Source organism: Panthera leo, chromosome C2 (assembly GCF_018350215.1).
Source record: "Panthera leo isolate Ple1 chromosome C2, P.leo_Ple1_pat1.1, whole genome shotgun sequence".
NCBI lineage: Eukaryota > Metazoa > Chordata > Mammalia > Carnivora > Felidae > Panthera > Panthera leo.
Window position 1 is genome coordinate 72,030,340 of NC_056687.1, and position 24,117 is coordinate 72,054,456.

General features: G+C 37.2%; 2 protein-coding genes and 2 pseudogenes across 2 annotated transcripts in view; 3 read left to right on the top strand and 1 right to left on the bottom strand.

The window, feature by feature from the left end:
• PIGX (phosphatidylinositol glycan anchor biosynthesis class X) overlaps positions 1–18,877 on the top strand; it is an 83,342-nt gene extending 64,465 nt beyond the window's left edge. Inside the window, exon 9 of the mRNA XM_042954361.1 lies at positions 18,801–18,877. Coding sequence (XP_042810295.1) covers positions 18,801–18,812 — 12 coding nt within the window. The 3' untranslated portion in view covers positions 18,813–18,877. The remainder of the gene's footprint in view (positions 1–18,800) is intronic.
• On the bottom strand, positions 2,663–8,133 carry LOC122230357 (annotated as a pseudogene).
• PAK2 (p21 (RAC1) activated kinase 2) overlaps positions 18,822–24,117 on the top strand; it is a 48,976-nt gene continuing 43,680 nt past the window's right edge. The window contains exon 1 of the mRNA XM_042954951.1: positions 18,822–19,008. Coding sequence (XP_042810885.1) covers positions 18,822–19,008 — 187 coding nt within the window. The remainder of the gene's footprint in view (positions 19,009–24,117) is intronic.
• Positions 19,166–22,717, top strand: LOC122229642 (annotated as a pseudogene).

The following is a 24,117-nucleotide window of genomic DNA, read 5'->3' on the forward strand; positions in this document are numbered from 1 at the left end:
AGTAATTCTAAAGAATGAAAGCAAAGTTCTTGGGTGTTAATTCACAACTGGGCTTATATAAATAAGTGGCCAGGATATATAATGTTAGGCCCATTTTCAGAGATATATTCTATACTACTAAATCTAGACTGGTTCTTGTTGACTTGTCAGCCTTTTAACCAAGTTGGTACAGAAGTGAACTGTTTGCTTTCCATTTTTGATAAACTTAAGGAAAACATTAAAACTTTATACTAAAGTTTAGTTTTTAAACCTTTTCGGTATAATCTTGACTTAGAAATATCTAATATTAAAATAGCCACTCTTCCTCTGACTGTATATGAGTGGTTGTATAGAAGGATTTAGAATAGTGCTGTTCAACTTGAACTTGTTGCCATGATGTAAATGTTCTATATCTCTGCTGCCCAATATGGCAGCCACTAGCCACATGTAACCACCGAGCATTTGAAATATGGCTAGTATGACTAAGTATCTGAATTTTATTTCATTTTAATTAAATTTAAATAGCCATATATGTCCAGTATATCCACCCATATTAAATAGCGCAGTTTACAGAATGGTATGTTCATACTGAAACAAGTTTTATTTACTTTTTTTAAAGATTTTATTATTGTTTTAAGTTTATGTATTTATTTTTGAGAGAAAGAGAGTGGGGGAGAGGGACAGAGAGAGTCCTAAACAGGCTCTGTGCTGTCAGTGTAAAGCCCCATGAGGGGCTAAAACTCACAAACTGTGAGATCATGACCCTAGCCAAAATCAAGAGTTGGCCGCTTAACCAACTGAGCCACCCAGGCGCACCAAAGGAAAACTTTTCTAAGTATTTAGTTGTTGTTGTTGTTGTTGTTGTTGTTGTTGTTCTTTTTCTTTGTTTTTAAGTAGGATCCACATGCAACATAGAGATTAATTTCACAACCCTAAGATTAGAGTCATGTGCTCTATGGACTAAGCCAACTAGGTGCCCCTTGAGTGTTCAGTTTTTTTTGTTTTTTTTTTTTTTCAACGTTTATTTATTTTTGGGACAGAGAGAGACAGAGCATGAACGGGGGAGGGGCAGAGAGAGAGGGAGACACAGAATCGGAAACAGGCTCCAGGCTCTGAGCCATCAGCCCAGAGCCTGACGCGGGGCTCGAATTCACGGACCGCGAGATCGTGACCTGGCTGAAGTCGGACGCCCAACCGACTGCGCCACCCAGGCGCCCCAAGTGTTCAGTTTTTTAAACCTCTGTATGTAATTTGATACTGCTTAGGAATATATATGTAATATATATATTATATATATCTCCATCATTTTCCAAAAAACATTTTAAAAAATTATTTTTTTTTAATGTTTATTTTTGAGAGAGAGAGAGACAAAGTGTGAGCAGGGGAGAAGCAGAGAGAGAAGGAGACAAAGAATGTGAAGCAGGTTCCAGGCTCCAAGCTGTCATCATAGAGCCAGGCAGGGGGCTTGAACCCACGAACCGTGAGATCATGACCTGAGCCGAAGTCGGACATTTAACCTACTGAGCCACCCAGGAGCCCCAAGTAACATTTTTCTTAAAGCAAGGAGAGATTTTTTTTGTCTGTCTTTGCTGGATTATTTTATTTCATACCCTCCCAGAAGTGGAATGCAGCCTCAAAATTCTAATCACAGCCTACAGGAAGATGTGGCAGCCAGCCTCTCAGGATCATTCACAATCAGTCTGTGAGGTGAAGCCTGTTCACTGCGATCTATAGGTAGTACTGGAGTATCCTTCCCCCATTTTTTATCTGTGGAAACTGTCTATCTTTTATGTCATTTATCAAGTCAAAGTCATGCACTTTCACAAATCATTTTGAGATGGTAAAAATGATCTCTTATTCCTCTGTACTCATGCATTCATTCAACAGATATTTATGGATTGCCTTGCATGTGGCAAGTTTTGTTGAACCATGACTAAGGTATGTCACTTGTGGACTGAGACAGTTAAAAGCCCACATGCTCCCTTAGTCTCTCTCTTCCATTTTGGTGACAACTTGTTAAGATAGTAAACTTTAGAATCACAGCAGCCTAGATCCATAAATTATCTTAAGGAAAAATAACTTCCTCAAGCTTAGTGTCCACTAGAAATAAACCTTCTTTGTGTTAAAACATTAAGATTTTGCAATGTTTGTTATCAGCACATGGCCTGGCATATAAAGGGTTGTTTTTGGTCTTTTATTGGTATGACAGTACTACTATAAATATTCTTACAATTTGCATATGTGCAAGAGTTTCTTGGATTTATATCCAGGAATAAAACTGCTAAGTTGCAGAATGTAAAGGCAAACAACTTTACAAGCTAATACCAAATTGTTCTCTGAAGTAGTTTTGCTACTTTGCACTCCTGCCAGCAGTTATAAAAGTTCTCTTTGCATCTTGGTAGCATTTGATTTTGGTCAGCCTTCTTAATCGAGAAGATGTAAAATGTTATTTACTAATGGCCTTAACTTACATTTCCTTATCTACTACTGGCCTTAACATTTCCATGATTTTTTATGAGGTTGGGCATGTTCTCATGTATTTTATTCACTTGTCATCTTCCATGAAATGCCCATTCATGTCATTTGCCCATTATTTATTGGGTTGTTTGTCTTTTACTTATTTCTTTTTTTGGGGGGTGCTGTTTATTCATGACAAGTATCTCACATCCATGATCTTCTTTAGTCAGAAGTTCTTTCAAACGATGCCATCGGCCTTGACCAGAGTGGAGTCGTTTCTCTCACCCATCTTATGAATGGCGCCACAGATAGCGTAGGTTTTAAACTGGCCATTGAACCTGCCCATCACCTTGTCAGCTTCAGCCGCTTTCATGTGAATGGATGCGTGGTCCTTGGTGCCGATGATGCAGTTGCTAGAGGAGCATTTTCACGGCACATATAGGTCCACGAACTCACTGGCATCATTTTGCCTGCCAAGGGTGCACCTGCTGCCACTGCCACTAGTGCAAGTACAGAACGTATTTCTTTATAAGAATTCTTTCTATATTCTGGATACAATTTTTGTCAATTTACTTCTGTTGCAGATATCTCCTGGTTTATGGCATGTCTTTTTATAGTATAGAATGTAGTCATATTTATCATTCTTTTCCTTTAGAGTCATAAAAGGTATTCTTCTACATAAAGGTATCCTCCTATATAATTTTCTAAAAATGAGAATTTTACGGGGCGCCTGGGTGGCTCAGTCAGTTGAGCATCTGACTTTGGCTCAGGTCATGAACTCGCTTTCGTGAGTTCAAGCCCTCCATCAGGCTCTGTGCTGACAGCTCAGAGCCTGGAGCCTGCTTTAGAATCTGCGTCTCCCTCTCTGCTCCTCCCCTTTTCGTGCTGTCTCTCTCTCTCTCTCTCTCAAAAATACAGATTAAAATAATAATAATAATAATGAGAATTTTCCTTTCACGTTAAATCTTTAATCCATCTAAAATTTTATTTGGTATGACATAAGGCAGGGATCTTTCTTTGCCTGGATTCACCAGAAGGCAGAGCTTGCAGCAGGAGGCTTATGTATCTTTTCATTATTAGGAAGAATATATCCCAGGGAGCAGAAATAATGGGAAAGAGGGAGTGGAGCATACGTAGAGTGGTAGCCCATATGGAAGTGTAACTGATTGCTCAATCCCATTGTACTGTCCTCCAGGAAGTTATAGAAAGCTTGTCACAGGATCATCCAACACAGGATAGAAAAAGGATCTGTCTAATGAGACGGGATGTCTTCTCATCACGGATAGTTATAGGTTCACCCCTGCACTACCAGATTGCACATGGGTGGGTGGCAATGTACGCAGCTCAGGAATGAAGTGAGGCATTGTTGTGTTGTGTATGCATTTAAAAAATGGCCACGTCCATTCCTCAAAAACCTAAAAATAGAACTACCCTACAATCCAGCAATTGCACTACTAGACATTTATCCACGGGATACAGGTGTGCTGTTTCGAAGGGACACATGCACCCCCATGTTTATAGCAGCACTATCAACAATAGCCAAAATATGGAAAGAGCCCAAGTGTCCATTGATGGATGAATGGATAAAGAAGATGTGGTATTTATATACAATGAAGTATTACTTGGCAATCAAAAAGAATGAAATCTTGCCATTTGCTACTACGCGGATGGAACTAGAGGGTAATATGCGAAGCAAAATTAGAGAAAGACAAAAATCCTATGACTTCACTCATATGAGGACTTTAAGAGACAAAACAGATGAACATAAGGGAAGGGAAAAAAATAATACAAAAACAGGGAGGGGGACAAAACAGAAGAGACTCATAAATATGGAGAACAAACTGAGGGTTACTGGAGGGATTGTGGGAGGGGGGATGGGCTAAATGGGTAAGGGGCACTAAGGAACCTACTCCTGAAATCATTGTTGCACTATATGCTAACTAATTTGGATGTAAATTTTAAAAAATAAATAAAATTTTAAAAATTATAGAAAAATAAAAAATGGCCACATCCAGCATAGAGCTGGTTGCTGGAGTAGCAGCTTGAATAAGAGACAGGTGAGGCTAAAAGGATTGGAAAAGATGCATAAGTGGTGTGGTATCTGGTACAGGATCCAATTTCTTAGATAAAAAATGTTCATAGCAGGGCAAGTCTCTCCACATGATTCTATTTTGGGAGTGTCTTTGCTACTCCTGAGCCTTTGTTCTTCCGTATAGATTTTAGAATTAGCTGTCTAGTTTTTCATAAAACCCATTTGGGATTTTGATTAAGATTACTTTGGTATTTTTTGTTTTGTTTTTAATTTATTTTAGAGTGAGTGCATAAGCAGGGGAGAGAGAGAATGAATGAATGAATGAATGAATATCCCATTCAGCATGGAGCCCCACACAGGGCTCAATCCCACAACCCTGGGATCACAACCTGAGCTGAAATCAAGAGTCAGACGTTCAACTGACTGAGTCATCCAGGTACCCCTGATTAAGATTACTTTGAATCTGTAGATTAATTTGAGGAAATTTGGCATCTGTACAGTTTTGAGTGTTAAAATTCGTAAACATTAGTATCTCTCTCCATTTATTAGTTCTACTTAATATCTTTGAGTATATTTCCCCTCTGTGTAAACGTTCTAATTACATGGTTCCCAAACTGATATCCCACTGAGCTCAGAGTCACCATGGGATTTTAAATATTAGAGGGTATCGGTGATTGACATCTGTTGAGCACTGTGTGGACTTTGAGCTCTTGGGAGTTCACAGTTTCAACATTAAGTTGTGATACATTTGATAATGTCTGTCTTTATGAAGCAATTGCTGAGATTAAAAGTACAAAGATCAGCATGGAGCAGGAAATGAGTGTGGGCAGTGTCTGAGGTCTTGAGTTGTGCAGTGCCCATCAGGTGCATGTTTCCCAAAGTTGTTTGGACCTAACTACTAAATAAATGAAACCATTTGGAATTTCTTTTGTCATTGTTGAATAATTACTGGGAATAACAAGGGCACCGTGAGTTGAGAAGATTTGGGAACTTCTGTTCTAGGAACTTGGTATTTTTTTATTATGTTATAAATGGTATCTTTTCCCTTTCCCATTTCACTTTGGGAAATGCAGTTGAGTTTTGTATATTCCTCTTTATCTTGGCAAAATTTGTGTTTACCTTAATAATTTATCATAGTTTTGTTGGCATTTTGTAGACAATCTTTTTAGTTGCAATTAATAACACTTGTTTCTTCTACCATAGCAAAACCATTGGAGGAAAAGAACTAAATGGTAATAAACCCAGATAAAAACATTTTCAAAGCATTTTTCACACCCTGCAGTCTCCTGTCCCCAGTCACTTCAAAAATAGTAATTCAGGTATTAATACATTTTATAGGTAATTGAATTGAAGGACTAGAGAGATAAGTGAATTGTCTTTCAGTAGTCAACTTGATTAGTTGCAGTAGTTTACTTGCCTAAACTGGCTAACATTGTTTATGTAGGTGAAAAACACATTTTGGTATTCTATGATGTTGACGTATACGTATATAACACTTTGCCAGGTGCTGTTGGGGAGTAAAGAGAGAGATAAAATTAGTACCTTCTCACAAAGGGAGTTTGGTAGAGGAAATATGATACATCATAATAGCTCATAATAGAAGCAGTGTCATAACCTGGTTAATGAGTATTTGCTAAATGTGTAACACATAATGAAGTTCCCATTGTAGATGTTGTAACCCCGAAAGATGTAATAACAGAAGAAAATGGGAATTTTTAACCTCTGCCAAATTGCATTTAATTTTGTACAGTGGTCTTTGTTTCACTTAATAGTAAAGCTAAATAAGTTTCATGTATTGTCTGTGAAGTGAAAAATGTGAGGACATTTTTAGCAGCCAATGGATTATTAGATTGGGTCTCTGTGGTATCTTATTTATTTCAAGTAGTGGTATTCATTCTACTTTTGTTGGTAATTTATTGAGGGGGAGAGAGAGAGAGAATCCCAACCAGGTTCTGTGCTGTCAACTGTGAGATCATGACCCAAGGCAAAATCAAGAATCTGCGCTTAACTGACTGAGCCACCCAGGTGCCCCAGTCCCCCCCTCCCCATTTTGTTCCCTTCCTCCCCCCCACAGTAACCAATCGAAGGTTTATCCTTCAATGAAAAAGATAATAAGCATGTGTTAGTGCATATGTGCATGTCTATGTGTTGACGTGCCTTTTCTTTCCCCTTAGATAAATGGTAGCATATGATACTTCTATTTTTCTCCCATCTTTGATTTTCATTAGTAGCGTACCCTGAGATCACTCCATGATAGAGTGATTTTCTCATTCATTTTCACATATAATACTTTAGTGGGAGATACATATAGCTAATTAAACCAGTCTCCTATTTATTACTATTTGAGATGCTTCCAGTCTTTTGCTGTTACAGGTAATGCAACCCATTATTTATATATATTAATGTATATTTATATTTTTTTATATTTGTTTATTATATTCATTATAAGAAATAAAAGGAAAACTATAATACACATTTGTAAATACTTGATCACAACTACTCAAAAAATCAGTATGAAGCACCTGTATCTATCTGTTCATAGGCTTGACCTAATGCAATCTCATGTAGATGTACTGCCATTGATTACTCATCCAGCATGAGCATGTTGCTTTAAGTGATATGATATTACAGATGGTGAATAAACATCTCAGTAAAAGTGAACTGAGCAAAATGAAGGTCAAGGTCCTCTTGGTTTCATAGTGGTTGCATGGCTGGAAAATTCAGTGAGAGTTAAAACTGTAAAAAATATATTTTAGGGGCACCTGGGTGGCTCAGTCAGTTTAAGCATCTGACTTGGTTTGTGGGTACGAGCCTCACATCGGGCTCTGTGCTGACAGCTCAGAGCCTAGAGCCTGCTTCCAATTCTGTGTATCCCTCTCTCTCTCTGCCCCTCCCCTGCTCAGGTTCTGTCTCTCTCTGTCTAAAATGAATAAACGTTAAAAAAATTTCTTAAAAAATATATTTTATATGTAAAAGAGAACTATGCTCTAGGTTCGTATATATATATATATATATACACACACACACACACACACACACACACACACATATACGTATTTATTTTTATATATAACTAAACCATTGCACGGTGGGACATTCAAGAGTTATGAGGACTTGCTGGCCCATTGCAAAATACTGGTTATCTGTGATCTCTGCTAACTACCAGTAGAACTCCTTTTAATTCCTATGAGTGTTTATAAAGTAAAACTTCAGAACTCTAAGTGTCCTTAAGTGCTTTAATCACATTCGGCAAGTGTGTGTGTGTGTGTGTGTGTGTGTGTGGTAAAATATACATAACATAAAACTTAACATTTTCAAAACTTTTCTTATCCCAGACAGAAACTCTGTACCCATTAAACAAGAAGTGCTTATTTCACTCTACCGTCAGGCCCTGGTGATCTCTATTCTTTCTGTCTATGAATTTGACTACTCCAGATGCCTCATGGAAGTGAAATTATACACTATTTGGCCTTTTGTGTCTGGCTCATTCTACTTAATGTTTTCAAAGTTGATGCTCATTAGAGTACATATCAAATTTCACTTCTTTTTTATAGATGAACATACTCTACACTAGGTATATACCACATTTTGTTTATCCAGTCCTCTAAATTTTGGTACATAGCTTTGTCACTCTCATTCAGTTCTAAGTGTTTTCTGATTTCCATTATATCTTTTCTTAACCGTAAGTTTTTAGAGATGTTTTAAAATTTCCAAAACTTAAGGTATATTTTTCTGGTTTTCTTTTTGTTCTTGATTTCCAACTTGACTGATTTTGGTTAAGAGAATAGTGGAATTCTAATCTTTTGAAAATTTTCTTTGTCTCAAATTATTTTTATTTTGTCCTCATTCTTAAAAGAGTTTTGTTGAATCTGAAGTACGTTGGCACCTTCTCTCTGGACATTGAGAATGTTCCAATGTTTTTTGGCTATTGTTGGTATCAGGAAGTAAGCTAAAGTCCAATTGCCCTTTTTTCTCCTTTGGCTGATTTTTGGAACTCTTTGCTCTTTGATCTTAATTTCACTCTGATGTGTCTTTACTTTGGTATGTGTAAATTACTTTTATCCTGCTTTTGATTTATTAAGTTTCTTCATCTTACGGATTTTGTGTCCTTCATCACTTCTAGAAATTTCTCAGCTACTAATTTATCTGGTAAACCATTCCTTCATTCATTATGTCCTTTCTTCTGAAACTCCAAATAGTTATATCTTAGGTCATCCAACCTACTCATCTTACTTTTCTTTCATATTTTCTCTTTGTGTCTATGCAGCATTCTAGTTACTTTCTAAAGAGACCTACCTCACCCAGTTCACTAATTCTTCCTTCCACTAAGTCTGCACTCTTTTTTACTTCAAATGTCAAATTCAAATATTCAGGTATTATGGTTTTTTTTTTAAGTTTTTAAATTTGAGGTTGAGAGAAACAGAATGGGGGGGGTGAACGGGGAAGGGCGGGGGGGGGGGGGGGAGAGAGAATCCCAAGCAGGCTCTGCACCGACAGTGCCTGTTGAAGGACTCGAACTCCCGAATCATGAGTTCATGGCCTGAGCCAAAGTTGGACACTTAACTGACTGAATCATTCAGGTGCCCCTTTCCAAAAGTTTTGTATGGTGGTTTTTCATATTTGCTTTTTTTCAAACTTCTAATACATATTCTGTGTCAAATCATTCTACATCTATTTCACCAGTCTGTTTTGGCTAGTTCTGTCATGGTGCTTTGTTTCATTTTCTGAATTTTCACTATGAGATGTTCCTTTTCCTTAGAATTTTATCTTTGGGTATTATTTGAGATCTGAGTAGTACCCAAAAAGATCTAAAGTTCTTGTCGTTTGATTTTACCATTCACTAGCATGACCATATTCAGTTAAACCTATTTGGGAATTTGGGGGACCTCAGAGGTGGGATGAATTCATACCAAAAAACGTACATTTTGTTGTTAGGATTTCTCAGAGATCCTCACCCCCAGCCCCCACTCCACAGTATCACTGGACTCAAAATACTGAAGGTTTTCTTGTTCCGTTTGGCCCAGAGGGATTCATTCCTGATTTACTCTTGAACAGGTTATACTTTTTAGGTCCTGGTCTTGTGTGGAAGGGGCTGCTATTAGATTTTTCAATTCAGGCAGACTTGGCTTTATCACCTGTCCCCTGTGACAGCCATCAAAGTGGAAATTTAAGGTCTCCAAGGGTTAGTCAAAAATCCTTCAAGAATAAATGGATTGGTAACTTGCTTACTCTTTGTTCTTGGTTTCACTTTGCTTTGGGCTCTATGGAAACATCCTTTTCATCTTAACTAGCCTATCCTTACATTTTTATAGATTTGATATATTATCCACTCCTTCATTTATTTGAGTTTGAATCAGAGTTTCTTTACACTTCTTTATTCTTTTCCAGTGCCCCAGTTGTCTTCTGTATCTCTTCCCCACTTTCCTTTTCCTTTCTGGCTTTGCTACTAACAGACCTGATGTTATGGCCATTGCCACCAAATAAAAACACTCCTTTCCTTTTAATTTGTGAACTTGCCTTCCATAGCGTGTGTTGTACATTTGAGGTGATTAGTGATATTTTTAATCGATACTTTCTCTCTCAAAAGCTTTTGAAGCTTTTGTGAGGTGGGAAGGGAGGAGAGGCCAGTGTTTTGGGAGCTCTTATAGCTTATTGAGAGATTGCTAGAAGTCTATCAAATAGTGTTAGATTTCGGGGCGCCTGGGTGGCGCAGTCGGTTGAGCGGCGATCTCGCGGTCCGTGAGTTCGAGCCCCACGTCAGGCTCTGGGCTGAGTTCGAGCCCCGCGTCAGGCTCTGGGCTGATGGCTCGGAGCCTGGAGCCTGTTTCCGATTCTGTGTCTCCCTCTCTCTCTGCCCCTCCCCCGTTCATGCTCTGTCTCTCTCTGTCCCAAAAATAAATAGAAAACGTTGAAAAAAAAAATTAAAAAAAAAATAGTGTTAGATTTTATTTTTAAGGTACTGAAAACTTAAGATTCATTTGTTATTTATATAAAATGTAAGTAAAAAATATAAAGCAAGTTGTGCTTTTCAAATCATTTTTTAGTAGTGTATGGTTTGTACATTAAGTACCATAGTTGATCCAAGTTAGATTATAAAAAAATTAACGATTTTTGCTAGTTAAGACTGACTAGTTCCAGACACCACTCCTTTTTTTCATTTCTGTCATATATTTAGCTTCCCCTGGTCTCCTTCAGTAGACAATTGAGGAATTGTTTGTTTTTAAGTCGTGTCACAATTAAACAATGGGCCTGTTAGAAGAGTACAGTGTGTTTTGGGGCTTTTTGTTTCGCCTACTTGTTTTTCACTGAAAAGTAGCAAAAAGTGAACAGATTTAGAGAGAGGCATTATTATCATTTTTTTTTAAGAAAACATTTTTGGGTAATGATGGAGCAAAACACTGGTAAATCAGAATTTTATCATGAATTGTTTTTATATTGTTTCTGGCTAAAATATAAGATGTAAAGAACCTTATCACATCGTCACTTAGCACTTTTTAGGCATTTGACACCATCAGTAGAAGCAACGCACAGAAAAAAATAACATTGTTTTATGGAAAAGGATTAAAGACTAACGCCATGAATTAGCTATTAGAGGAAAAGTGTAAATCTTTCCAAAGATATTTTTGTTAATATAGGGTAGTTTATATGTTGTGTAGTGAAATGCTTTTTGATAGAGAACTAATAAATTTGGTAAGAATATTTCCTCTGGTGACAGAGTATATAGTACCTTAAATCAGTAACTATTACTGTCTTAATACATACAAGGATCTGTGTTAAACATTAATGCCTTAATACATGCAAGGATCTGTGTTAAAGATTAAAGGAGACAGTACAATATATAATAATAGTGGTGGTGGTGCCTTTCAATTGCTTGAAGTCTTGAGCAGGAAAGATACCTAAAAGAATAATTAAGGATGCACAGTTGTAACTCATTGCCAGAGTCCTTTAAAGGTTTTATTTTTAAGTAATCTCTAGGGGTGCTTGGCTGACTTGGTGGAACTTGTGACTCTTGATTTCGTGATTGTGAGTTCAAGCCCCACGTTGGGTGTAGAGATGACATAAAAAAATCATAAAGTCTTAAAAAAAATCTTTACACCCAACATGGGGCTCAAATTTACAACCTGGAGATCAAAAGTCCTATGCTCCACCGACTTAGCCAGCCAGATACCCTGAGAGTGATCCAATATATTAACATGATTAAGAAAAAAACAACAATGTGAGATTGAGTTGTTACTGACCTTGAATTCTGGTCTTAGTTTGTTAGTAATTAAATTCAGCCTACTTATTTTGGTGGCTGTTGGTCCTTCGCATATAAAATAAGAAAGAGGGGCGCCTGGGTGGCTCAGTCGGTTAAGCGTCCAACTTCGGCTCAGGTCATGATCTCGCACTCTGTGAGTTCGAGCCCCGCATCAGGCTCTGTGCTGACCGCTCAGAGCCTAGAACCTGCTTCGGATTGTGTGTCTCCCTTTCTCTCTGGCTCTCCCCCCATTCATGCTCTGTCTCTCTCTGTCTCAAAAATAAATGTTAAAAAAAAAAAAAAAGAAAGAAAGAAAGATGGACCAGGTAAATTCTAATCCAGCTTTATTACTCTCTGAATTAGTTTTCCTGTGTAACTTGTATTCAGAGGATGTGAGGGGCCTGTGTGGAGGTGGGGGGGGGGGGGTCAGTCTTGTTCAGAGGATTTGAAGGATCATTTTGAACAAGGATAGACAGGAATGATCTTACATAGGAAATAATTCTTGCTGAACATTGAAAGATTTGGTTAGATACAGAAAATAGTGAAGAAAGTTTAAGAATGGAGAAATTTATACACAAAGATGAGTTAGGCCAGAAAATTCTTTGGTGTATTTGGGTAAAATGAGGCATATGATTTCTGTGGTGCATTCATGATATCAGATCAATTCAGTAGTAAATGTCCCTAAATATCAGAGTTTAGTCCTCAGTCTGTTGCTTATAGGTAGCTCTAAGTAAAACCTGAATGCATGGAAACTCTTTAGGAAGCTGGTTAAAGCTTCTAACCTCTTCCTCTGAGCAGCAGTTGAAGACATAGATACTGGTTAGAGAAATCTTGAGATGAAGTGATGAAGTCCTCAGCTAAGCTGATGTCATAGTATCAAGGATTGTCATGCTTGTATTTACTAAGATCTAATCACTTATGAGGCATATTACTTAGAATTGTTGCTGTCATATTTGTCATCTTGAGTAATTTCAGTAAGGATATCTGTGACCCATACGTTTAATGTTAAATTTGGGGGTTTATTTAGACATGTGTTGCCTGTAAGGTAATAACATCATGTTAATTGGGATTTCCTTGAGATAGCTAATTCAACTTTACCTGTAATGTATAATCACCAAGAAGAATGTTGTGAAACAAATAATCTATTAGCTCCTCTTTAGTTCTATTGGACTGAATGTATGCAGCAAATTAAAAAGCTACTGTGCAGTATATTAAAATAGAGCAGTAAAGAAAATTTTTTGGGTGAACAAAGTACTGTATATGGAAAGGCTGTGTTTTGAAAGAATGAATAAATATGTGTCTTTTGCCACCTCAGTAAAACAATAATTGGCGTATGAGGGTGAAGTGTAGAGCTGGGATATACTTTAAAGCAGCAGTTCTCAATGTGGTGCGTGGTACCACTGGGGTTTATGAAGTCAAAACCTATTTTCATAATAATACTAAGATACTCTTTGTCTTTCATACTGTTGACACTTGCAGTGCTGGCAGGTAAAACAGCCTATATTTTGGCACAAATTGAGGCAGTGGCCATACACTTGGAGGGGTTTTTTTTGTTTTTTCTTTAAAACCAGTTTCATTTAAGAATGTACTTCGCGTTTGCAACTACGTAGGATGAACTGGAGGGTATTATGCTAAGTGAAATTAGAGAAAGACAAATATATGACTACACTCGTGTGGAATTTAAGATACAAAACAGATGAACATAAGGGAAGGGAAGCAAAAATAATATAAAAACAGGGAGGGCGACAAAACATAGGAGACTCTTAAATACAGAGAACAAACAGGGTTGCTGGAAGGGTTGTGGGTGGGGGGATGGGCTAAATGGGTAAGGGGCATTAAGGAAGACAATTGTTGGGATGAGCACTGGCTGTTACACACAGGGGATGCACTGGAATCTACTCCTGAAATCATTATTGCGCACTACATGCTAACTAACTTCGATGTAAACTTATAGATAGATAGATAAAATTTTTAAAAAATGTACTTCATGAAATCAATAAAATGTTTAATTTTGTTGTATCTCATTTTTTATTTTTTTAAAAAGTTTTTTTAACTTTTATTCATTTTTGAGAGACAGAGACAGAGCATGAATTGGGGAGGGGCAGAGAGAGAGAGAGAGAGGCACAGCATCCAAAGCAGGCTCCAGGCTCCAAGCTGTCAGCACAGAGTCCAATGCGGGTCTCAAACCCACAAACTGCGAGATCATGACCTGAGCTGACGTTGGCGCTTAACCGACTGAGCCACCCAGGTGCCCCTCTCTTATTTTATTTTTGTTTTTGTTTTTGTTTTTATCTGGGGAAGGGGGGCAGGAATCTCAAGCAGGCCCCATGCTCAGCATGGAGCCCGCCCCAGGGCTTGATCTCATGACCGTGAGATCATGACCTGAGCTGAAACCAAGAGTCAGAGGCTTAACTGAGCCACCCAAGCACCCCTGTGTCTTTACTTTTAAGTTCACTTTTAAAGTATTTTATATAGCGGGGTGCCTGGGTGGCTCAGTAGGTTAAGCATCCGACTTCGGCTCAGGTCATGATTTCATGGTTCTTGAGTTCAAGCCCCGCATCGGACTCTGTCTCCCTCTCTCTCTGCTCCTCCCCCACTCGTGCTCTGTCTCTCAAAAATAAATCATTAAAAAAAATTTTTTTTAAATTTGAGATAGATATTCACATAGCTGAAACTTACCATTTTAAACTGTGCAATTAAGTGGTTTTAAGATATTAAAAAGGTTGTGCAATTCTGATGTCTAATTCCAGAACATTTTCATGAAATGGCGTTCAGAAAGAAACGCCATACCCATTAGTAGTCACATCCCATTCCGTTCACCTCTTAGTGACCACTAATCACCTGCTGTCTTTGTGGAAATATTTGCATGTTCTTGACATTTCATATAAATGGTATCATACAGTATGTGGTCTTCTTGTGTCTTTCTTTTTCCACTTATGTTTTAAAGGTCCAGCCACGTTGTAGCTGGTATTAGTACTTCACTCCTTTCCGTGGCCAAATATTCCATTGTATAGATATGCTACATTTTATCTGTCCATTTGTTGATGGATATTTTGGGTGTTTTTTTTAATCTTTTGGCTATTATGAATAATGCTATGAACATTCATATGCAACTTATTTGTGGACATATGTTTTCAGTTCTCTTAGGTATATACTGGGAGTGGAATTGCTAGGTCATATTGTAGATAATTCTATAACTTTTAAAGGAACTTATTACATAATTCATTTTGAAATAGACTTTTTATTGTGGAATAATTTCAGATTTGCAGCGATAGTAGATTTCCTGTATACCTATCACCTATCTTCTAATGTTAACACAAACCCTAAAATGTCTGTCAAAGCAAAGAAGCCAACATTGGTACATTACTGTTAACTAAATTCTAGGTTTTATTGGTATTTCACCAGTTTTTCCACTAATGTCCTTTTTTTGCTACAGAATATAACATTGTCATGTCTCTTTAGACTCCTCTGCTCTGTGAACAATTTCTCAGTTTTTCTTTGTTTTTCATGTCTTTGATAGTTTTTTTTTTTAATTTTTATTTTTTTAATGTTTATAATGAGAGAGAGAGAGAGACAGAGTACAAGCAGGGGTGGGGCAGAGAGAGAGGGAGACACAGAGAATCTGAAGCAGGTTCCAGGTTCCAAGCTGTCACCACAGAGCCTGACGTGGGGCTGGAACCACAAACCACGAGATCGTTACCTATGCCCAAGTTGGATGCTTAACCAACTGAGCCACCCTGGTGCCCCTTTAAGGAGTATTGGTCAGGAATTTTTGTAGAATGTCCCTCAGTTTGGGTTTATCTGATGTTTTCCCATAGTTAGACTGGGGTTATGGAATTTGAGGAAGAATACCATAGAGGTAAAGTAGGTTTCTCATCACATTCAATCAGGTGGTGAGTGACGTCAGCATAACTTATTACTGGAGATGTTAACCTTGATCACTTGGTTAATGCAGTGTTTGCCACATTTTTCCACCATGAAGTTATTTTTCCCTTTCTATACTCTGCCTCTTGGAAATGAGTCACTAGATCCAGCATATATTCAAGTGGGGAAGGAAGTTAAGTTCCAACTCCTAGGAGGGGATGTAGCTACAATTATTATTTGGAATTCTTTTATAAGGAAGATTTGGCACCCCACCATTTTATTTATTCATTTGTACTGATATGAACTGTATATATTTATTTTTTACTTTGGGTTAAATATAATGCTACTTTATTTTTCTGCTCCATTCATTCCAGTATTGGCTTTTGGGAACTCTTTCCTGTGTCCTTATCCTTTTTAAGTACTTTTTTACCTTCTGACAATATAAGATACTCTAGGCTCATCCTTATTTTCCCTGTCCCAGGCCTAGAACCAGCCGTTTCTTCAAGGATCCCTGACTACAGTTAAGTAATTTAATTTGCCCAAGGTCACACACTTAAATAAATGGTGAAACCAGGATTCCGACTGAGGGAATCTGATTCCTCAACCCATGCTTTTAATCATAACTTTGGACAGCATGCAGCTGAAGGTGCACTGGCAGTTTCTAGTCATGTTCCATCTGTGAACCAGTCTTTTTTTTTTTTTTTTTTTTTTTTTTTAATTTTACTCATTTTTGAGAGAGCACAAGCAAGGGTGGGACAGAGAGAGAGGGAGACACAGAATCTGAAGCAGGCTCCAGGCTAAGCAGGCTCCAGGCTCTGAGCTGTCAGCACAGAGCCCGATGCGGGGCTCGAACTCATGAACCATGAGATCATGACCTGAGCTGAAGTCGGACACTTACTTAACCTACTGAACCACCCAGGCCCCCCAAGTCTGTGAGCCAGTCTTAAGGATACAGTTGATAGTCATCTCACCCTAAATAATTATTAAGCCCTGTTTTATATTGATTTTTTTTTTTTAACCACAGTTGTGATGGTTGTAATCAAGCTAAAAATTACTTGTTAGCCACAATTAACTACTGTTAATATTTTGGTACATTTCTTTCTTGAAATGCATGCAAATGTATTTTGAGATTTTGTTATATTATCCTAATTTTTAAATATGCACAAATATGAAGCATTTACAGTGTAACCAGAATCTGAATGTGCCATGTCTGTTTTAAGTGGTGATTAAGATGAAAGTGAGCTGCTATAGAATCATTCTGTTTTGCCTTGATGTTATGGTCACATAAGAGATAAACATCTGTCTTGATTTATCAGGTTCTCAAGTAATCTTCCAAGTGTTGTTCCTAAGCCTTATCTTTCTTCCATTTCTAGCAACAGATAAGTCCTCTCTTGTGATGCACACCTGACAGTCCACGCTTAACAGCCAGTTGCATCTCACTCCAAAGCAGAACAAACCCCACATGTTGTGATCACTTGGTTTGGAAGAATCATCTGACTAGGTCATCTGCGTGACATTCTTAGATTCCACCCCCATTTCTTCTTTTGACCACCAATATTGATTTCAATTCAGGAAGTCTTTCTCACACACACAGATCTTTTTTTACCCTCTTCTCCCAGCCATTCTCTAGCTAGTTATCCCCAGAAAAGTTTATTTTCCCCCTTTACAGCCTCTCCTTCTTCCTCTTTTGTAGGCTGAAAAGTAATTGTCATTATGGAAGACAAAATACACAGTGGTTTTGGGGATGCCTGGGTGTCTCAGTCGGTTAAGCGTCCAGACTCTTGATTTCCACTCAGGTCATGATCTCACAGTGTCTTGAATTTGAACCCTACATTGGGTTCTGTGCTGACTCTGCAAAGCCTGCTTGGGATTCCCTCTCTCTCCCTCTCCCTCCCTCCCTCCCTCCCTCCCTCCCTCCCTCTCCTTCTCTCTCTCTCTCTCTCCCTCCCTCCCTCTCTCTCTCTCGCCCCCCCTCCCCTGCTCACGCTCTCTCTCTCAAAATAAATAAACTTAAAAAAATTATTTAAACTATTCTCTCTCTCTCTCTCTCTCTCTCTCTGCCTGCCCCTCTACTCCACTTGTGTGTGTGCTCTCTCTCTCAAATAAAAGAAATTTTTTATTCATTTTTAATTTTATCTAACTATAGTTGGTATTCTTTACATTGTATATATACAAAATTTTATTCACTTAAATGCAATAAGTAGCTATAATAAAATCAGGATCTAATTACCAATTGAAATCTTGTTTAGTGAGGAGATGTGTTGTTTCCTAATATATACTTTTGTATCAGACCTCATCTGGAAGTTAGGCATACCCTCCCCTTTACTGCTGACTTTAAATGTGTATAATCTACTTTTTGTAAAAGGACTAAAATATATAAATATATATGTAAATATGTATGTAAATAAGGTTTATGTGATATTAATATTTATATATATAAACAAGGTTGACGTTTTCCACTGAATTAGTCATGTGGATTAAGAGGGGTTACTTGACTGCCTGGACAGGACATCACATGATGACAGAAACTTGAGATTTGGCCATACTCTGGTTTTGAGCCAAAATCTAGATTTACTTTTGAACTAGATCAAGTTCTATGGAACTGTCTGCAAAGCTTGCAAGAGACTAACACATGTAGTTAGAACGTCACATTTTCAAAGAAACCATATATTACATCAGTGGCACATTCTCATCCTTTAGGAGAGTTTATATGAAGGCTAAGTTGTAATCACAAGGCTAGGGAAGCATGGACTCAGATTCTTTGTAAGGAGTGGTGTTGGTTGATATATTTAATAGCAAGCATTCTATCTTTGCTACAGAAATGGACCTGTCAGGCACCTATCCTTTGGCTGGTTAGAACATAATCTTCCTCTTTGGAATTCTCTTTTTTTAAGACTTCATGTTGTCTGTCTTTTCATTGGAATATTTACTCTTAGAATCAACTGATTAGGTGAATATCTTTTGATACGTTATTATCGTCATGCTTTCCCAAAACTTACCCTAGTCCTCTTAACTGGACATGGCTTTTCAAACATTCTCTCAGCTAACCATTTACCACCTTTGTTACGGGAGATTACCTATATTAATAACCAGTTTCGTCGCAAACTTCACTCTAAATGGATAACATTTTCTAATTCACAGTTGAAAAGAGGACAATTATTACTGTTTCTGCTTGTCTGTACTATTTTTTACTTTGTTATTGACTGTATGATTTTTGCCTATCTATTTCAGGCCACATCATAATTCCGAATCATGTCTGATAACGGAGAACTGGAAGACAAGCCTCCAGCACCTCCTGTGCGAATGAGCAGTACCATTTTTAGCAGTGGAGGCAAAGACCCTTTGTCAGCCAATCACAGTTTGAAACCTTTGCCCTCTGTTCCAGAGGAAAAAAAGCCCAGGAATAAAATCATCTCTATATTCTCAGGCACAGAGAAAGGTAAATAGCTATTGTGGCTTCAAGAGTCTCGGTTATTATTATAATTTTTTTTTTAATGTTTATTTTTGAGAGAGAGAGAGAGAGTGTTGGGGGATTAGGCAGAGAGAGAGGGAAACAGAGAATCCAAAGCAGGCTCTGAGCCCAACGTGGTGCTTAAACCCATGAACTGTGAGATCCTGACCTGAGCTGACATCAGATGCTCAACCAACTAAGCCACCCAGGTGCCCGACGAGTCTCAGTTGTATTTTATGTTACCGATTTTGATATCTTTTTTTTTCTCAATTATGGTATCTTTTTAATTAAATTATAATAATAAGTTGATATTTTATAGTGAGAACAATAACAAATCTAAGAAAACAATTGATGGTGGTATATAGGCACTATTAGAAAGGCTAGTTTCTCTTAACTCTGATAATAAAGAATAAAACTAAGTTTTTACTCATATACTTGGTATATCAAATGAATTTCTCTAATCCTCTCCTTCATTTTCTAAGACATGAGCTTCCCAACGTGAATGAGATTTGGAGATTTGAGAAAGAACTCATTGAGAGAGTTTGTGATTTTTCAGTAGTAGTAATACTTAGTACTATTTTTTAATCTTGTATTCTGTTAATGCCCTCCAAGGCAGCACTCCGTGATTAGTACATTAATGTGTCTTCTGCAAACATGAGTCTGGTCCAAGGTTTGTCAATCTCAGTAAGATTGACATTTGGGGGCCAAATAACTTTGATGCAGGGATTGATCTTGTGCATTATAGAACATCCTATAAGCCATTCCTAGCTTTTACCAACTAGATGTCAGTAGCACCTCCCACCCAGCTATGACAACTAAAAATGTCTCCAGACATTGCTACATATCCTCTGTGGAGCAAAATCACCTCCAGTTAACAACCACTGGCCTAGTCACACAAGCTGGGATAAAAACTATAAATAGTCATCTCCTATAAATTGAAGTCACTAAATTTGTTTTGGTGCCAAGCCTCAGGAAAGAACTTGTGGTTTTCAGAGCTTTTTGGATTTTAGAATTAGATAGGCATTATGGACTGGTAATGGGTTTTAGAGTAAGAATTAGGGATTAGTTTATTTAATTACATTAAGCATGGCTATATGGCTCTGATAGCTAATAATAGATATAAGTGTAGATAAGGATATATTTCCACTCATAGATAGCCAAGTTAACATGGTGAAGGAAATCCAAATGGAAGAGGAGTAGTGCTTTGTATATAATAATAAATATACAGGGCCTGTTGGCGTGGCCATGGCAGGTTTGCTGAAGAAGACTACTGGCCTTGTGGTTTTGGCTTTGTGTAAGTCCACACAAGAGGCTAAGAATATTGTACACAACGATTCTTGATGTTCTTGAGCAAATTCCTAAAAATGCAGCAATAGAAAGTATACAGAACAGATTACAAATGAGAAGTTGAGTATGGTTAAAGTGTAACCAGATGTTAAGAAATTAGAAGACCAACTTAAGGGTGGCCAACCAGAAGAGGTGATTCTTCAGGCTGAAAATGAACTAAGTCTGGCAAGAAAAATGATACAGTGGAAACTATGGGAGCTTTTAGTGGAAGAGCCTCCTGCCAACCAATGGAAATGGCCAGTATAATCATCATTAAATGACTGTTGTGTTGATGGGGAGCTAATACAATTAAACTTTCTGTTATATTAATGTTTCCATATTATTGACATCTTAAAATCAAGAAAACATACAGGACATACTTAGGAGACTTGTTAAAATTGATGACTATGGTAATAGGGATTTGTGACTCCATTTTTTTATGTAAAGCATTCACTTGAGTTATTTCAAAGATGTTTTTGGGGGGGGTTGTTGTTATTTATTTTTTTAACAGGTTAACAGATTTGAAAGTTAATTGGAAAAATTCCTATAGATTTTCAATGCAGAGGTCATAATCAAAATGTGAAGTCATTTTAGTGTTTTTATATCATTTAATGTTTTTTATCCTGAAAAAAACAGGAAAGGAATTTAATTATTATTTTTTAGACAGATTTATAGGTCACTGAAGTGAAGTAGTAAGAGTAAAAACCATCAAATGATAAGGTGAAGAAATTGATTTGGTATTTCAAAGAAAGATTTCTTATTTGCAGTGGTAATTGGAAAAACTTTTCCTTTTGTCTCATTTAAAGAAGTTAGCTTTGTGTTCCTTAGCCTTTAGCTTTCTTGATCAACCAAAGTACATCAGGATAGAGATTGAATTTATGTAAAAGAAGAGACAGCAAAAGTTTAAAATTTATCTGATATGGTGGATAGGCTTATATTCAGAACATTTTTGTCATAGGGTTGTAACTTCAAAGTAGAATGACTGGTAGTTTTCACTAAGTTTCGAGTATGAGTGCAGTTGGGTATAAAACTGAAGATAAATACTATTCAAGGAAAGAAACAGTTGGCGTAAATTACTTTTCATGTGTCCTCACCCTTCCTTCCTAGACCCTGTCATTTCTAAATACTTAAGCTTGATATTTTTAACTTCGAAGATAGTACTTTTGTGTGTGTTTGTATGCATGTGTGTGTGTTGCTATCCCTTATTGCAAAGCAAAATCCAGAATTTTCAGAATGAGAGAATTGTCTTTTTTTCCAATATATTTCTCCCCTTACAGAGCTGTAAATTGAATGGTAACTGAATATTAAATGAAAAAATAATACACATTTTACTTGAGAGTTAAGAATACATAATCAATGAAAATTTACATAGATTGAAATGTACAGAAATTAACTGTACAGTTTTGACCAGTGGGTACACCTGTGAAAGCCATAATCGTTATATCACCATATCACATTATACACCATTTTTATCTCCCCAGCCTAGAACTTTACATAACCCAGCCTAGAATTTTATCAATACCTCTGAAGCCCCCATCTGCCACACCCAATCTCTCTTTTCTCCACCTCCCACCAATATCTACCCTCTTGAATTATGCAGTTTTTTTCCCTTGCTTTTTATTATAGTTTTACAACATAATATCTCCAAACAACATATGGTTTAAGCTTGCCTATTTGGGAACATTTTATAAATGGAATCATAATGTATGCATTTTTCCAGGACTTACATTTTACATTTTTCACTCAACTTTATGCTTTTGAGATGCATTTTGGTATACGTAGCTATAGTTCATTTTCACTGCTGATGTTGTTATATGCAGCTGTGTTTTGTTCATTTTCACTGATGTATACTAGTACACTGTATAAATATATGGCAGTTTAGTTAGCTGGTCTCCTATCAAAAGATATCTGGGTTGTTTTCATGAACAGTGCTGCTCTATGGGTAATCTTGAGGGCATGTGCAAGTATTTCTCTATGGCAGTGCTTATTAAGCATCAGGTGACCCATTAGTTTAGTTCTTGATTCTCATTGCTTATTAGAATCTCTTTTTGGTGGGGGAGGGACTTAAAAAAATAAATCTATGTCCAAGCTCCATCTCAGACCAATTGAATCAGTCTTCAGGGACTTACCTGGGCATCAGTTTTGTTCTTGTTTTTAATTTTTTAAATACCTCTGGTGAATCTAATGTGTATCCAATGTTAAGAACCACTGCATTAGTGTCTTGTGAAATCTATATAGTAGGTATAATGTTAAATGAAATAGAAATAATCAGAGTATGTCGCACACTGTGCAATGCAAGAGTTGTGTCATGGGGGCACCTGGGTGGCTCAGTCAGTTGAGTGTCTCTCTCTCTCTCTCTTTTTTTTTTTTTTTAAGTATTTATTTTCGAGAGAGAGAGTGACAGAGCACGAGCAGGGCTGGATCAGAGAGAGAGGGAGACACAGAATCTGAAGCAGGCTCCAGGCTCTGAGCTGTTAGCCCGACCTGGGGCTTGAACTCATGAACCATGAGATCGTGACCTGACGAAGTCAGAGGCTTAACCAACTGAGCCACTCAGCTGCCCCTAGCGTCTTACTCTTGATTTAGGCTCAAGACATGACCCCAGGGTCATGGGATGAAGTCCCAAATTGGGCTCCGTGCTGAATGTGGAAACTGCCTGGGATATTCTCTTTTTCTCCCTCTCTCAAAAAGAAAAAAAAAAAAAAATGTTTGTTTCATGAATTCATGAAACTTTTGTTTCAGTTATGTGTGTATTAGGTCAGAACGTAAACATATTGATGTGGGTCTTGGCCAAAGATTTAAAAATTGCTCTGAGATGTATACTTGGGAGTAAAATTGTAGGGTTACAGGGTATTCCCATGTTTGTCTTGGTAGGTTTGTCAGATTGTTTTCTGAAGTCTTTTTAGTGTTCATTCTTACCCACAAAACATGAATGTTTGCTGAACATCCTTGCAAATTCCTGTTTTACAGGACTTGAATTTTTGCCACCTTGGGAAGTATGAGATAGTATCTCATTGTGGGTTTAATTTCCATTTCCCTGAAGACTTGGGAAATTATCTTTTCATATGTTAATTTACCAGTTATTTGTGTTTTCTGTTACATATTCCTCAGTCCATTTTTCTGTGGAGTTGCTTTTTCCTTCTTTATTAATAAACATTTCTTATTGTCTGTATACTAATCCTTTGTCAGCTAAATGTTATTAAATATAGTTTTCCAAGTGGTGATTTGCCTTTTCACCCTCTCAGTGATATCTTTTGTTGAATAGAAGTTACTAATTTTGGTGTAGTTAAATCGATCAATCCCTTTATCAAATATGAGCTTTTTGTGTTTTAAGAAATCTTTGCCAAACTATGGGTCAAAGATGTTTTCTTATATTTTTCTAAAGGTTTAACAGTATGCCTTTTATAATTTAAACCTTTGAACTGTCTGGATTTGGTTTTTGGGTATGTATAAAGAGAGATCCATTTTCACTTTTTTTGAACCAGTGTTCCCAACCTTTCATTGAAACTTTTGTCATTTCCCCACTGACCTGCCATACTAGCCCTTATCTGTCAGGTTTCCCAGTATGCCAGGGTCTGTTTCTCTATTGTCTACTTTATTGCATTGGCTTATTTGTACCTGAGCTAATACTGTACTGTCTTAATCATTATAGCTTATAATTCTTAATGCCTGAGAGAGCAAACCTGCTATCAGGTTCTTCTTTATGATCTTTTGTCCTTTTGCTCTTCTCTTTAAATTTTAGAATTTGTTTATCACGTACTTTAAAAAAAA